The 14,520-nt window shown below is 43.5% G+C and overlaps 1 protein-coding gene across 3 annotated transcripts in view; it reads right to left on the bottom strand.

Moving 5' to 3' along the window:
- ANKRD28 (ankyrin repeat domain 28) overlaps window positions 1-14,520 on the bottom strand; it is a 235,172-nt gene that overhangs the window by 10,551 nt on the left and 210,101 nt on the right. For all 3 annotated transcript variants that reach the window (XM_074945705.1, XM_074945703.1, XM_074945704.1), the window contains one exon: window positions 5,483-5,574. In XM_074945705.1, the coding sequence (XP_074801806.1) occupies window positions 5,483-5,574 (92 nt within the window). The remainder of the gene's footprint in view (window positions 1-5,482; window positions 5,575-14,520) is intronic.

Genomic DNA, 14,520 nt, shown 5'->3' with positions numbered 1-14,520 from the left:
GATCCACCAGTGCTTGCACCACCATTGAAAAGTACCCCTTTCAGTTTATGTACTGGCTGCCTTGGCGCTCCGGTCCCAAGATAGGGATATGCGTTCCGTCTATCGCCCCACCACAGTTAGGGAATCCCATTGCAGCAAAGCCATCCACTATGACCTGCACGTTTCCCAGAGTAACTACCCTTGATAGCAGCTCAGTGATTGCGTTGCCTACTTGGATCACAGCAGCCCCCACAGTAGATTTGCCCACTTCAAATTGATTCCCGACTGACTGGTAGCTGTCTGGCGTTGCAAGCTTCCAGAGCGCTATCGCCACTCACGTCTCAGCTGTGAGGGCAGCTCTAATCTTGGTATTCTGGGGCTTCAGGGCACGGGAAAGCAAGTCACAAAGTTCCATGAAAGTGCCCTTACATATGTGAAAGTTTCACAGCCACTGGGAATCGTCCCAGACCTGCAACACTATGCTGTCCAACTAGTCTGTGCTTGTTTCCCGGGCCCAGAATCGGCGTTCCATGGCATGAGCCTGCCCCATTGCCACCAGGATAGCCAAATTGCCAGGACCTGTGCTTTGAGAGAAGTCTGTGTCCATGTCCTCATCACTCTCGTCACCGCGCTGCCTTAGCCTCCTCGCCTGCTTTTGCATATACTGCATGATAATGCGCGAGGTGTTTACAATGCTCATAACTACCACGGTGATCTGAGCGGGCTCCATGCTTGCCGTGGTATGGCGTCTGCAGGAGAGCAGAGTTGCAGGGAAAGCGGTGGTTGGATGACCAGTTTTGCAGATCTACTGCACCGTCTGCTGCCAGGACACAACAGCTGAGCGGGCTGCACGCTTGCCGTGATATGGCGAGACAAGAGCAGCCAAGGAGAGTTGCAGCGGAAGCGGCGGATGACGATGGTCATATAGAGGACCTGCGAGACCACCAGGAGAGCAGAGTGGCAGCAGAAGCGGTAGTTTGATGACAACGGTTTGCAGCCCTACTGCACTGTCTGCTGAAAGCAGTATGGTGCCCGCACGGAAAAAAGGTGCGAAACGATTGTCTGCCGTTGCTTTCACAGAGGGAGGGGCGACTGACGACGTACCCAAAACCACCCACGACAATGTTTTTGCCCCATCAGGGAGCTCAACCCAGAATTCCAATGGGCGGCAGAGACTGCGGGAACTGTGGGATAGCTACCCACAGTGCAACATTCCAAAAGTCGACGCTAGCCTCAGTACTGTGGCCGCACTCTGCCGACTTAATGTGCTTAGTGGGGGAGACACAATTGACACAATTAAAATCGCTTCCTAAAAAACTGACTTCTATAAATTCGACCTAATTTCGTAGTGTAGACATACCCTAAGAAAAAAGTTCAAAAAGCACCAGCTGACCACGTGACAGGGATGTTCAACAGTGCAGCAGATTTTGTTTTTAGTGTTAACAACAAATCATAGCACCTACAGGTTAAAGTGAACAATCACAGTCTTTACAGGAGATGTGCATTTTGAGGAGGTTTCAAAGGAAAGGGCTTTTAGAGACTGCTGCTCTGGGATGTCTGGGCAGACAGGGCAGAACAGAAAAAGGCTCACTATTGATACTCAATGCACAGAACTCCAGATAACATTTATCAATGCTGCAGATCTCTTGTGAAGGTGACAAGTAAAACAGATTTGTTTACACTGACCATGTGTGTCATTATTTCTACTATTTGTGCGCTATGGTGAAATTAATGCAAAGAAGGAAGAAATACAGAGTACTGATTGCTTTTTATTGTTGAAATTTTTAAAACATGCTACTTGTTAATGCTCTGTTGACCAGTGTTATCTGGAACATGACATCCCAGATGGGCATTAAATGCTGAAAAAATAAAACTACTGGCCAGTCTGAAGATTAAACAAATTATTTACATTTAATAATTACTTTAAAAGTACCATTTATAATAATTGTACACTCTTCAGGCTTGAGTTTCTGTCTTGCACCAGCTAGGAGAGATCTCTAACACACTCTATGTTTAAATATACCTAAAAGTTTAAGTGACTGCTTGCCTCAAGAAGGGACAATGGACATCTGTGCCCTCAACCATCAGTTCTAATATAGCACTTTTCATCCATAAATCTTTAAGTGCTTTACAAAGGTGGCAAATATTACCCATATTTTACAGATAGGGAAACTGAGGCACCAGGAGGTGACATCACCCAGCAAACCACCAGTGGCAGGCAGAGGAATAGAACTCAGGTCTTGAGTCCCAGTCCAGTGCCCCCCCTTAATTTAAAATTTAAAAATCTCCAGTACTACAAGTGAAGACAGCCGAATACAATAAGCTCAATGAAATTTCATAAAAGTGAACCAAACAAGATTCCTCCCACTCTGAGGGGAAAAAGCAAGACACATTATTCATATTCTACTCATCAATAAAAAGGATTATTGAGAGAGAGCTACAATGCCTCAAGCATACCCACAGAGGCATTCTAAACAAATTTAAACAGAGCATGGGAAGAGCGGTGACATAACCAGATTTTGCAGCACTGACATGACAATCAATCACTGTGGAAATACAGAGTCCAGAAAATGATGTTTAGCAGAAGTAGAGAACTCATGTAGATGTTCTGCACACCTGAAGTCTGAAACTGGCTGCTATCACTAGTACACTATTGATCACAGGCACCTTTAATATGACAAGTTAAAGGCAGTTTAGCTAAAGTTATGTAGTCTTGCAAACAATTTTTGAAGGTTTTCTTAGACCAGGGGTGGGCAAACTTTTTGGCCTGAGGGCCACTTCAGGGTGCAAAATTGTATGGAGGGCCAGATAGGGAAGGCTGTGCCTCCCCAAACAGCCTGGCCTCTCCCACTTCCCACCCCCCTCAGAACCTCCCACCCATCCAACCCCCTCCCCCCCGCTCCTTGTCCCCTGACCGCCTGCCCAAGACTCCACCCCTATATAACCCCCCCCGCTCCCCGTCCCCTGACTGCCCCCCACCCAGAACCTCTGCCCTATCCAACCTCCCCCCATTCCCCGTCCCCTGACTGCCCCCTCCCAGGACCCCCCGCCCCTTGTCCCCTAACTGCCCCCCCAGAACCCCACCCTATATAACCCCCCCCCCATTCCCTGTCCCCTGACTGCCCCCTCCCAGGACCCCCCACCCCTAACTGCCCCCCCCAGAACCCCACCCCCTATCCAACCACCTCCTGCTCCCTGACTGCCCCCCAGGACCTCCTGCCCCTTATCCAACCTCTCGGCCTCCTTACCATGCTGCTCAGAGCGGCATGTCTGGGAGCCGCACCGGAGCCAGACACACTGCCGCGCTGCCCTGCATGAGCGTGCGGCGGCATAACTGCGGGGAACGGGGGGGACAGCAGGGGACGGGACGGGGGCTAGCCTCCCAGGCCAGAAGCTCAGGGGCCGGGCAGGACAGTCCCGCGGGCAGGATATGGCCCGCGGGCGGTAGTTTGCCCACCTCTGTCTTAGACCAAAACTTACTTAATGTTGTGGTGCCAAATGAAGGAAAAAACTTGATAAACTTATGGCTGGGTAGCATTTGCCTGATCCAATAAAATTCAACATACCTTTTCAAAGTTACTTTGTGACAAAGAGCTTCACGAAGACAGACGTGGAAGCAGAGGAAAATTATTGAATGATTAAAGTGGTAACAGATGGAATTTAGGATTAATTTCCACCTTGACTTTTACCTAAAACTTAGTACAATCATTAATATCAAGTGAATTTAATCCTAAGAGATAAAGCTGAAGCTAGGAATAAAAGTTTAAAATTAAAATATGAGGTCACAAGAATCAAGTGGCTCAAAAAGAGGTTTTATCAGCTAAGGATATTAATTGCCTATGATACTGGAGGTTATTACTAAGAAGATTTTTAACAGAGTTTCTCAACAATTCTCTCATAAATTGGAATGTGGAGGGCTAAACTGAAGTTGGTCTATCTTTTCCATATTCATAAAAAGCCAAATTTCTGTTAAATGAACACAGGGAAGATACCTGTAACCTAGACAGGCCAGCACAGAAGATATTCCAGCAGTTTTTGCTGGAAGTCCATGTAATGATCCACTTACATTGATAAAACAGTCACCATGCCAAGAATTATAGATCTCACGCCTGCAAAGGTTTTTGTTGTTCCGATGACACTTTTTGTACCAAGGTAAAGAAAAGGCTGCAGTAGTAATGAATCCTTTCTGTTTTCTCCTTCCCACCAAGCCTATCGTGACTTCTATAATCCTGAACTGGATTTATCCATCCCTTAAAAAGGCCAAGACAGATATGAAATGTGTGCTCTGTCAACTAAAAGCATCATCATCTTGCTATCTCACATCCTAAGCAGACATGGCCATGCCAAAGACAAAGTCAGTTTGTATTCATAATGGACATCCAGGGCTGCTGAAAACAAAGAAATCAAACTGTCGCTATAAAGAAAAACTAGAAACCCAAATAACTAAATTGGATAAAACCAACAGGTCCTTTCAATTTAAAATTAAAAGTTAAAAAAGTTCACATGCTACATTTACCTCTGAGTCCCTCTGACAATTGTGTGATTTTTACTAAAATGTTTCTCTCTCCCGTTGCAGTGTGAAAGATCCTCACAAACAGGGGGACTGACTGACTACATAGGGGAAACTGATCAGACAAATAGTCTGTCAAATTCACAAGCTACACAAACTAACCCCACCCCCAAATATTTTACCCTTCTAGTCTCTTTTCATTTTAGAGATCTACTGATGTGGCAACCACTACCTATGATAAATAATGTTTCAGATAGAGTAAGCAGTGAAATATAGAAACATAATGGGAAGTTACAAGAGAAAGAAACAGCTTAAAAAGTGATTGGAACTATAAATTTCACAGACATTTCTGTTGAAAAAAGCAGCAACCACTCAAAATCACTTTCCTTGCTGGGAAATAAAACAGCACAAGGACTACAAAGCTTTTCAGACAGGAGAAAAGAAAGTGACAATTGATGGTGTTAAATTCCATTATGTCCCTACAAAGTGCACGATTTCACCTTTGAGATGAGACAGTTCTGTTTCCTTGCTTCTGTGTACTGCAAAGCTCTTATAAGCCAGAGGCTTGAGACCCAAAAACTGGGATCTATGGTACAAACTTACCTTTAGAAATTTATACTCAAAAGATTTTAGTTAACTGCATGCCTATTAAACCCAAGTCACTAATGTCCAAAAGTAAGAGTATACTCTGATACTGTGTTCTTATGATCGTTTCAAATATTGCTAAAATGATTGTATTTACACCTAATATAATCAGACTGCAATGCGAAATCAGTTATTTGCGTGTGATAACCTGCATTAATGTTCCAAACTTAATCAGGCTCTTCCATTTCCCCTGCTTTGCTAATCTGACCCAGCATCCACATGTCCTATTCTTAGAAGAAGGCATTCCATCATATAACCAATATAAAACTTAAGAAAGTTTACCACTTCACAAACCAGGAGCATAAACTACTGTTCCTTACTGGAAAACAAGGTGAATTTTATTCTTACCATTTTCATCTACAGCAAGTACACTTGCTCCCTTGCCTAAAAGTTCTTGAACTACAACTGTTAATCCATTTCGAGCAGCAACATGCAGAGGTCTGTGAAGACAAACAAACCTGGTTATAGAAGAAGCCTCAAAACAAGATACAAAAGAATATTTTAGGGATCAAGTGCCCATCTATATTGACAACCACACTATGTATAGCCTTTATTTGTTCTGTTCCTTAACTTCTTATACAATGTAAAAATTAAAAAAAAAATTATTTTCATTTAGAAGTAAAAAAAGAAAAAATGTAAAGCTGAATACTCATTATTCCTCTTAACAGCAAAGAACATTTCTGCAGTAAAAATTATGTACTAGTAATACTTGTTACTTTTTATGACATGTGACATTGTGAGGGAATAACTCATCTGGCATGCCTTATTATAACAAAAATATTAAAAAGCACTTGTTAAAAGGGTAGCAACAAACGTTCGCCTTTAGTGTTATTATAGCAACTAGTTGTGTCCATAATTAAAATAACTAATCTTTCACTGCAATCTGAAAGTAGATTGCAGCACATCTGGGGAATTATGCAGGTCAATGGCAATTGTCTTTTATTAGAATACCACTAGCAAGATGCTAGTCATATTCTATTATATAGAATAGTTAAAATCAATATTCCCCCAATTTTTTACATACATGTGCGGAATTAATTTTGTGCGTGCACAAATATGGAGGTTAGGAGATATGGGGGTGAGACCGAGGGGCTCGGAGTGTGGGAAGAGGCTCAGGACTGGGGTAGAGGGTTGGGGTGCAGGCCCTACCATTTGTATTCAAGTGGTTTGCATGTGAGGTGCTGAGTCGGCATACCTTGGTTATGTAGAGTGCAATATTTTTCAAAAGCAGTCAACATTGGCTTAACTCTGCTCCCACTGAAGTTTTTCCATTGACTTCAGTGAAGGAGAGGTAAGCAAACACCAAGTGCTTCCAGAAACTTTAATCCTTACTTCCTCAAATGCAGGTTTACTAAACACAAATTGGAGTAATTATAATTTTAAAAGAACTCTGTCATATCTCCCACACTGAAGCTGATCATTTAAAAAAAAAAATAACCCAAACACTGGTGTTTGCTTTTTAAGTCTTTAAAGATATATGTATAGAAGTTCATAATATTTGCTGTTACTTTAAACTAGCTTATCCCTACCAAATCTTTCTTCTTCTATTTGAAAACACAGCTGTGTGCTACCACCTGCTCTTCCTAATGAAGCTACATTATATCAAAGGTTCTCTGTTAACAGCTTGCTTGACTGGGCATTCATACTTTTGAGGTCAGGATGTACTCAGGGACAGAGCATTGCTGATGTAAAACCAGCAGAGGGAGCTAAATTACTTTTCAGGGTAGTGTAAACCCGGTAATAGGTTTTTACTACAGCTGGTCAAAATTTTTCACAGAAATATTTGAAAAGCCCTTTTTCTTGAAATTTTGACAAACAGGAATAAAACTGTGCAGAAATTCTCAGTTTTCCCCCACCCCTGCCCAAAATGTTTTTTATTGGCTTGTTTTTATACGAGACTTGCGTGCATTTGGTCTGTGATGGTATACGGAATTTTGATTGATTACTTAATAGAAATCTTTAAGACAGAGTACATTCCCAACCAAATTTAAGGTAGCACAGATTTTTGTGCTCACACTAGTTATGCATCAGAAGTAGTCATTTAAATTACACATACTCTCTGTGCTGGTAAAAAGTGGAAACAGTTCTTACAATTAAACTGCAACTAGTGGTACAAAACCATATAAACCTTGCTGTGTACACTCTTTTGCACTCCCAGTTCTTTTCTAGTAGATAGCAGAGATGATTCCCTTTGTAATTAGTGATCTTAAATAGGTTCTAATCTTTTAACCATTAGTATCCCAGCACCCTTTCCAAGGAGCGTGATAGTCTTAAGAGCCAAGTTTTTTCCTGACTTAACCTACTGTGAAACTAGATAAAGTGAATGCATTGCTGCCCGACCTGCTGCAGCGGGGGATAGGTGCCTCTCCCCTGCCGCAGCAGCTCCAGGGCCGGGGCTGTGGGAGAGGTGCTTCTCCCCCTCTGCAGCCCTGCATACCCCAAGTAACTACCTCTGTGCGTCCCTTGGTACCCTGAGCTTAGAAGGAACTTCGGTTGAAATACTAATGCCTTTCTTTTAGACAGATGAACTTCTGGCTTTCAGAAACCAAAGATCTCCAACTGTCTCTGCAGATGGAATAATTTTCTCACAATTCAAGGCACGAAGTGGCAAAAAGAACACAGAGCACAATGAATTCATTATCTACTCAAAACCTTCAACTATTAAATGTAACTTTAAATTTTCAAGACACATCAATCCATCAAGCAAAGCAGACAGATTTACCTCAAACATTATAATTGCATCCTCTTTTAAAGCATCAGTTGAAGAGGAGTGGTAATCAAAATTTACCTAATTGTTTTTAAAAAGAAACCACAACAGGGCACACAGTATACCCAATAACTTTGGTAGTTCACCTCAGTTCTATATTGACTTTCATTTATTATGAAGTTTGTGAAAATCCCCAAATTAATCTCACTACACTGCATATGAAACAAGTACATTATTGATAAATCGTAAACAGAAATAAAGCTCATGGTGTGGGGGCGGAGGGGAAAGAAGAGGTTACATACTTTGTGCAGTAACTGGTTCTTCATGTGTCCCCCGAGGGATGGCTCCAGTTCAGATGCACATGTACCTCTCAAGCCCTTGGTTGGAGATTTTCAGTTAGTGTCCATCTGGCCCACGCATATGCCTTAATGCTTCCTCATGTTTAATACCGAGACTGTATAGGGGTGCCCAGACAAACTGCCCTCAGCTCCTTCTCCACCCAAATGTTCCCTAAGGAACAGTCTGAAGCAGAGGGGAAGGAGTGCAGGTAGTAGAGCACCCATAGGGATACACGTCTCGAAGAACTGCAATTACTGCACCAAGTGAGTAGTGTGTCTATGGGTGCTCCACTTCAGGCGTCTTCCCAAGCAGTATACCCAGATGAAGGAGGGAGCTTTAGAATAGAGTCCAGAACCGAAGACAGTACTGCAGAACCAAGTGCTGCACTGGATCTGGCAGCATGGATCAGGGCATAATGTTTCAAAAATGTACATGTAGTGGCCCTACATATTTCAGATATTGCTACATTCTTCAGTAATGCTGTAGATGTTGCCTAAGTTCTAGCTGAACGTGTTATCACCCTTTCAGGGAAGGGGTGGTGGTGGATGAATGCCTGCAACATCATAACAAGTGATAATACATCCACATATGCATCCTGATAATCTCTGAGTAGGGACTGAGGACCCAGTGGATCCATCCGTGAAGGAAATGAAGAGCTTAGATGGATTTCCTAAATTGCTTGGTCCTATTGAAGTAAAAAGCCAATGCCCTTCTAACATCCAAGGTATGTGAACAAGATTCCTGTAGAGAAAGAACTGTGTGACTTTGGGGAAAACACTTGTAGATGAATGGACCGCTAAAGTGGAACTCCGACAGATGCTTAGGTAAGAATTTGGGGTGTGGACATAGAGACCTTGTCCTTAAAGAACACTGTGGAAGGGGGTGGGGAGGAATCTGCCATCAAGTCTCAATCTTCCTAACCTTACAGGCCAATGTGATGGCTACTAACAAGGCCGTCTTCATGCAACACAGAACAGGTTGCCATTAGTTCGAATGGAGGTCTCATAAGGTAACTGAATACCAAGTTGAGGTCCTAAGTCAGGATAGGGTTTCTAATCTGGAGATAGAAATTCTCCAAAACCCTTAATAAATAAATAGATGATACTGGATGAGTAAAAATTCTCCTTCTACTGGAGAATGAAAGGCTAATACTGTGGCCAATGGATCTTAGCCGAACTGATAACTTGATTTCTTTAGCTCCAAAAGATAATCAGAGGACTGAAAGTGGCACCAAATCAGGCAAGAGGCATCAACAATACCAATGGAAGACTCTCTTCCATTTCTGCAGGTAAGTAGTGCAGGTTGATCTTTCTTTACTATTCAGTAGTGCCTGTTGTACTTCTATAGAGCAGGAGGATTCTCTATGAACCATCAAGGAGCCATGCCCTCAGGCAGAGAAACGCTAGGTTGGGATGAAGCATACAACCTGTATCATGTGACAGTAGATGAGGAATGGCTGGGAGCCTGGACAACAGCTGGACACATACGTGAAGCAGGTAAGGGTACCAAGCTTTTCTTGGCCACGTTGGCACTATAAGGATAACTTTGATTCTGCCCTATCTGATCTTGTTCATCACTGTCAGTAGTCGCAGTGTTTGAGGAAATGCATATAGATCCTTCTTCCAAGATGGAAGAAAGGCATCTCCCACGGGTCGTGGCCCAGATCCCCTTTTGAGCAGAAAACAGGACACTTCCTGTTCCTGGAGATGGCGAAGAGATCCACTTCTGGCAGTCCCCATTTTAGGAATATACTGTGGAGAACTTGGGCATCTAGCTTCTATTCCTAATCCTGTGAGAAGTGTCTGCTGAGGACGTCAGTGGTGATGTTCTGAATACCTGGGAGGTAGACTGGTGAAATTTGGATCTGATGAGCTATGCTCCAATTCCACAGTTTCACGACTTTGCTGCAAGGGGATGGGGATCAGGGTGATTTCTTGAGTTGTTCATGTACCCTGAGTTGTGAGGGTATTGAGGAAGGCTCCCCATCCCAACAGCGATGCATCTGTTGTTAAAGTCACTGATGGGGCTGGGCAACAGAAAGGAACACCTTCACAGACATTGAGTTGATCCTTCCACCAGTCTAAAGAGTCCCTCACTTGAAGAGGAACTAATCAACTGTCTGTCCAAGATGTGTTAGATTGGAGAATATGCTGCTTTGAGCCAACTCTGGAAGCAATGGAGAGGTAGCCTCGTGTGATTTGTCAAAAAGGTGCAAGTTGACACATGTCCCAGGAGCTGAAGTCCATTCCTTATTGTGGTTCAAGGGCTCCCCTGAACTGCCCATCCAGAATGACAAAGTTAAGAAGCTGCTAAAGGAAGATAGGTTCTGGCTGTCAGTCAGTGAGCCCAAATATGTCTCTATAAACTGTACCTTCTGTACAGGGGTTAGATGTGGACTTTTTTACATTCAGCTACAGACCCAACTCTGGACCACAGCAAGGACCATCTGGGTAGAAGACAACACTGCTTCGTAGGAACGGCCCTTGAGTAGCCGGTTGTCAAGGTATAGGAAGAGTAGGATCGCTTCTTGTCAAAGGTAAGCAACCACTACTGCCAGGACTTTTGAGAACAACCTTGGGGCCAACGAAACACTGAAGGAAAGCACTCATTATTGGAAATGATCCTAGCCTATAGTGATGTATAGGTATTTTCTGTGCAATGGGTACATTGTTATATGGAAATATGCATCTTATATGCTGTGGGCTGAAAACCAAACCCCTTTCTCTAATGAAGAAATTATAGCTGCCAGTCACACATTCTGAACTTTTGAGACTTCACAAACTTGTTTAGAAGTCTTAGATCTAAGTAACATCCTTGGCACAAGGAAATACTTAGAGTAAAATCACCTGCCCCTGTGAGGAGGAGGAACTGGCTCTATTGCTCCTAACCGAGAGAGTTCACTTCTTGTCTCAATAAAAGCTTGCAAGAGCGGTCCCTGAAGAGGGATTGGGGGGGGGGGGGGTCAAAGGGAGGGAGGGACATAAAATCAAAGTATACCATTCATTTTATGACCTCTATAACCCAGTTGTCTGTAGTGATCCATCTCCAAGCATGCTGGAACTAGGCAAGGTGGTCTCTAAAGGCGGGAGGTGGGCTAATGAGTGCAGCTGTAAATCCAGAGGTGCAGGAGGATGTGAACCCTTGACCAACCTATCAAACCTGTTGCTTTGAAGACAACTGGGTGATCCTGGACGACGGTTGGGAGGCCCTCCCTCTCCAAAATCTACGTCTCTTTCTGTGGGGGTAGGGGGAGGGGTTTAGTGGACCTATCGAACCCAGAAAACTGAGTAGGATGCAATCAGTGGCAGTCTGTGACTCACTAAACCTTTTCTTATTTGTAGGTGTATATATACCCAGGGATAGTAAAGTAGCCCTAGACTCCTTTAGAGTATGCAAGGACTCATCTGTGGTTTCCAAGAACAGCTTACAACCATTGAAGGGGAGGTCCCTCCACTGTGTTCTCTATTTCTCAGAAATCCCGAGGGATGGAGCCAAGATGCCCTGCACATCACCACTACCACTATGGAGATGGACCTGCAACAGTGTCTGCAGCAACTTAGGATTCTTGAAAAGCAGTTCTGGACACCAACTGACCCCCTGAGGCAGTGGATTGGAATTGCTCCCTATATTCTTGTGGCAGATGTTCAATAAAAGCTATGAATCTGTTATAATTTATAAAATTATATTTGGCTTAGGGATGTAAATAGTGGTTAAAAAAGTAACCGTGTAACTGATTAAAATTTTATTGGTTACACAGTTAAATGTTTAACCAGGGAACTAGCACTCCCACATTTTACGCAGGACTCCACCGCCCGCTGGTTAGGGAGGAGAGGGCTGTACAACTCTGGCCTCCCTATGAGACAGTATCAGTAGTTTGGCAAATTGTTGATAGGCAGCCCAAGGATCACAATATTGCTACTGGGGGGGCCCATACAGCATTGGGGGTGGCATGCAGGGTTGGTTCCACCACCCTTGATAATGAGCCCAATCTTCCCTATGATTTGCAGAGAATGTGTTCCTGAAGGGATATGTTGGGGAACCCTAAAGAGAAACAGGAGACCAGCAGGGACTTCCCTTCATCCTCCCCTCCATTACATTCAATGGATGACTATCTGCAGAAAATAGTGGAGTCTCCTCCAGTATTGGAGAACAGTAGCTCAGAGTCTGAGTACTCAAACACGCTCAGTACTCATGAGGAACTGGGACTCCATTATAGAGTGGTCCTTAGTATATCTGAACTCCTGTGGTATCGAGTAGGGGATTGGTACTGATGCGGTAGCTGAGGCCACAGTTGCTGTAGCCAGTGGTACCGCTGATGGCAGGTGTACTAAAGTGGACGCCAATGGTGTCTGGTGCTGTTGCTTGCTTGATGCCCAGGATTCTGCATGCATGGGTACCAATGGTTGGGCTAAACATTGTTGAGTGTCTCTGCTTTTGCCTTCCTTGCTGGTAGAAGGTACTAAGGGCCTATCGGAGTCATTTCTCTCCTTCATGCTACAGGACCTTATGGCCCCACCAGTACTGGAGGAGGAGTCCTTCGATTCAACAGTATTGAGTCAAGAGGATAAGGCTTCGGAGACCGTAGATCTCACCAGGGAACTGGGCCTATTTGGAGCTGGCTCCTTAAGGTGAGAGTCCACAATCCTCTTTTTGGAAGCCTTCCCTGAAGCCTCCAAAAAGAGAGGGGAGAGGGGATGGGATGTCTCCTGACCGCACTCAGAAGCTGGCTGAAGGGAGCGTTCCTTCATTACCAGTCTGAGTTTAGTCTCTCTGTTTTTCCTTGCCCTGGAGTTGAGAGCCAGGCAGAAGTTACCCTTCTAGGAGACACAGGACTCCCTCAAGCAACAGACACACACAGAGTGGCTGTCATTCACAAGTATAGCCTCTCAGCATGAGAGGCAATGTTTGAGATCTGGCAAACCAGGTATGCCCAGCCAGGAATAAGATACATCTCCCTGAGGGGAAAGAAGGGAGTAAAATAATCCTCTTGCTACTTACCTAACTGACTAATTAGAAGTACACTAACAACTATAAACACTATCTTAATCACTATAGGAATATTAGAAAAGCTGAGGCACGGTCAATGTGGACATGCTAGGGCTCTGTCATAGGCCAAGGCAGATGAGAAGGAACTGAGGGCGGTTTGCCAGCACATCCCTATACAGCCTTGGTATCCAGAACAAGGAGCCATAGGCAACATGTGTAGGCTGAATGGTCACTGCTAACTGAAAATCTCCGATCAAGGGCTCGAGAGGCATATGTGCACCTGAAGAGAAGCATCCACAGGGACACTACATGAATTGCACCCATTGTCTGTAGCTCAAAATATTAAAGTTCAAGAAGTAAGAAGCATTTCACACCATGAATAAACTGAAATCCATTTGAAAAGGTTATTTACAATTTGGGCCTAACGGATTGAGTTCCTAAACCAAGTGCATCACAAATTATGTAATGTTTTTTAGCAAGATGTGATGCACTTGGTTTAGGAACTCAGTGTAACTGATTGTAAAATAAGCTTCCATACCAGTAAAATATTTTAAACATTAAAATTACTCAAGTTTTGTGCAGCTAAGTGCATGACACTTCTTGCCAGTGAGAAAAAGGTCACTGATTTTCCCCTGGAGAGGCACATGAGCCGTATGGTTGATTCAGGTTGTTTGGAAGAAGTTAGAAGAGACTGTCCCCATCCTCCTTAGTGTGCCCCCATTCTCTTTATCTTATTTTGTTCCCCGTTTTGTCTCCCAGTTTGTTTTTTCTCCACCTCTTTCTGCCTCTCATTAGCCAAGCACCAGGGCAACCAGGCATCACCTCATCTTCACTCTTCTTCTTGCTTAGTGTGTTCCATGCTGCTTAAGATCCAACATGGAGAGCAGCAAAGAGCAGCAGCCTACCTAATTCCCAAATCAAAGCAGCCCCTAATTGACAGAAGGTGATACTGTAAGGAAATCCATTGAGCAACAATTGGATGAGAGAGATTCCAACAGAGGAGCAGGAACACATGACAGGGTTGCTAAATGCTAAAACACCCAAGAGTCGTTTAGCAACCCTGATAACAATCAGAAGAAAACATAAAAATTTAAGGCCTAATTAAAAGATTTTAGAAATCCATGTTCTAAGCTGCCAATATCACTTAAGAGAAAAAACCCAGAAGAATCAGTTATTAAAATCCTCCATCCCAGTTCCAAATACATTTCACAGCTTTATAGAATAAAATGATTCTTAAATTTTGAATTTCCCGATAACCAGGCTCAAAAAATAGAGTTCTGAGATAAAAGTTTTTAGACGTAATGTTAGCTAGAAAACACCATATTGTCACACTGTTTTAATAAAGGTAAACAAA

Source organism: Natator depressus, chromosome 2 (assembly GCF_965152275.1).
Source record: "Natator depressus isolate rNatDep1 chromosome 2, rNatDep2.hap1, whole genome shotgun sequence".
NCBI classification, from domain to species: domain Eukaryota; kingdom Metazoa; phylum Chordata; order Testudines; family Cheloniidae; genus Natator; species Natator depressus.
Note: the sequence above shows the minus strand (reverse complement) of the source record. Positions and strands in the feature narration are given on the sequence as shown.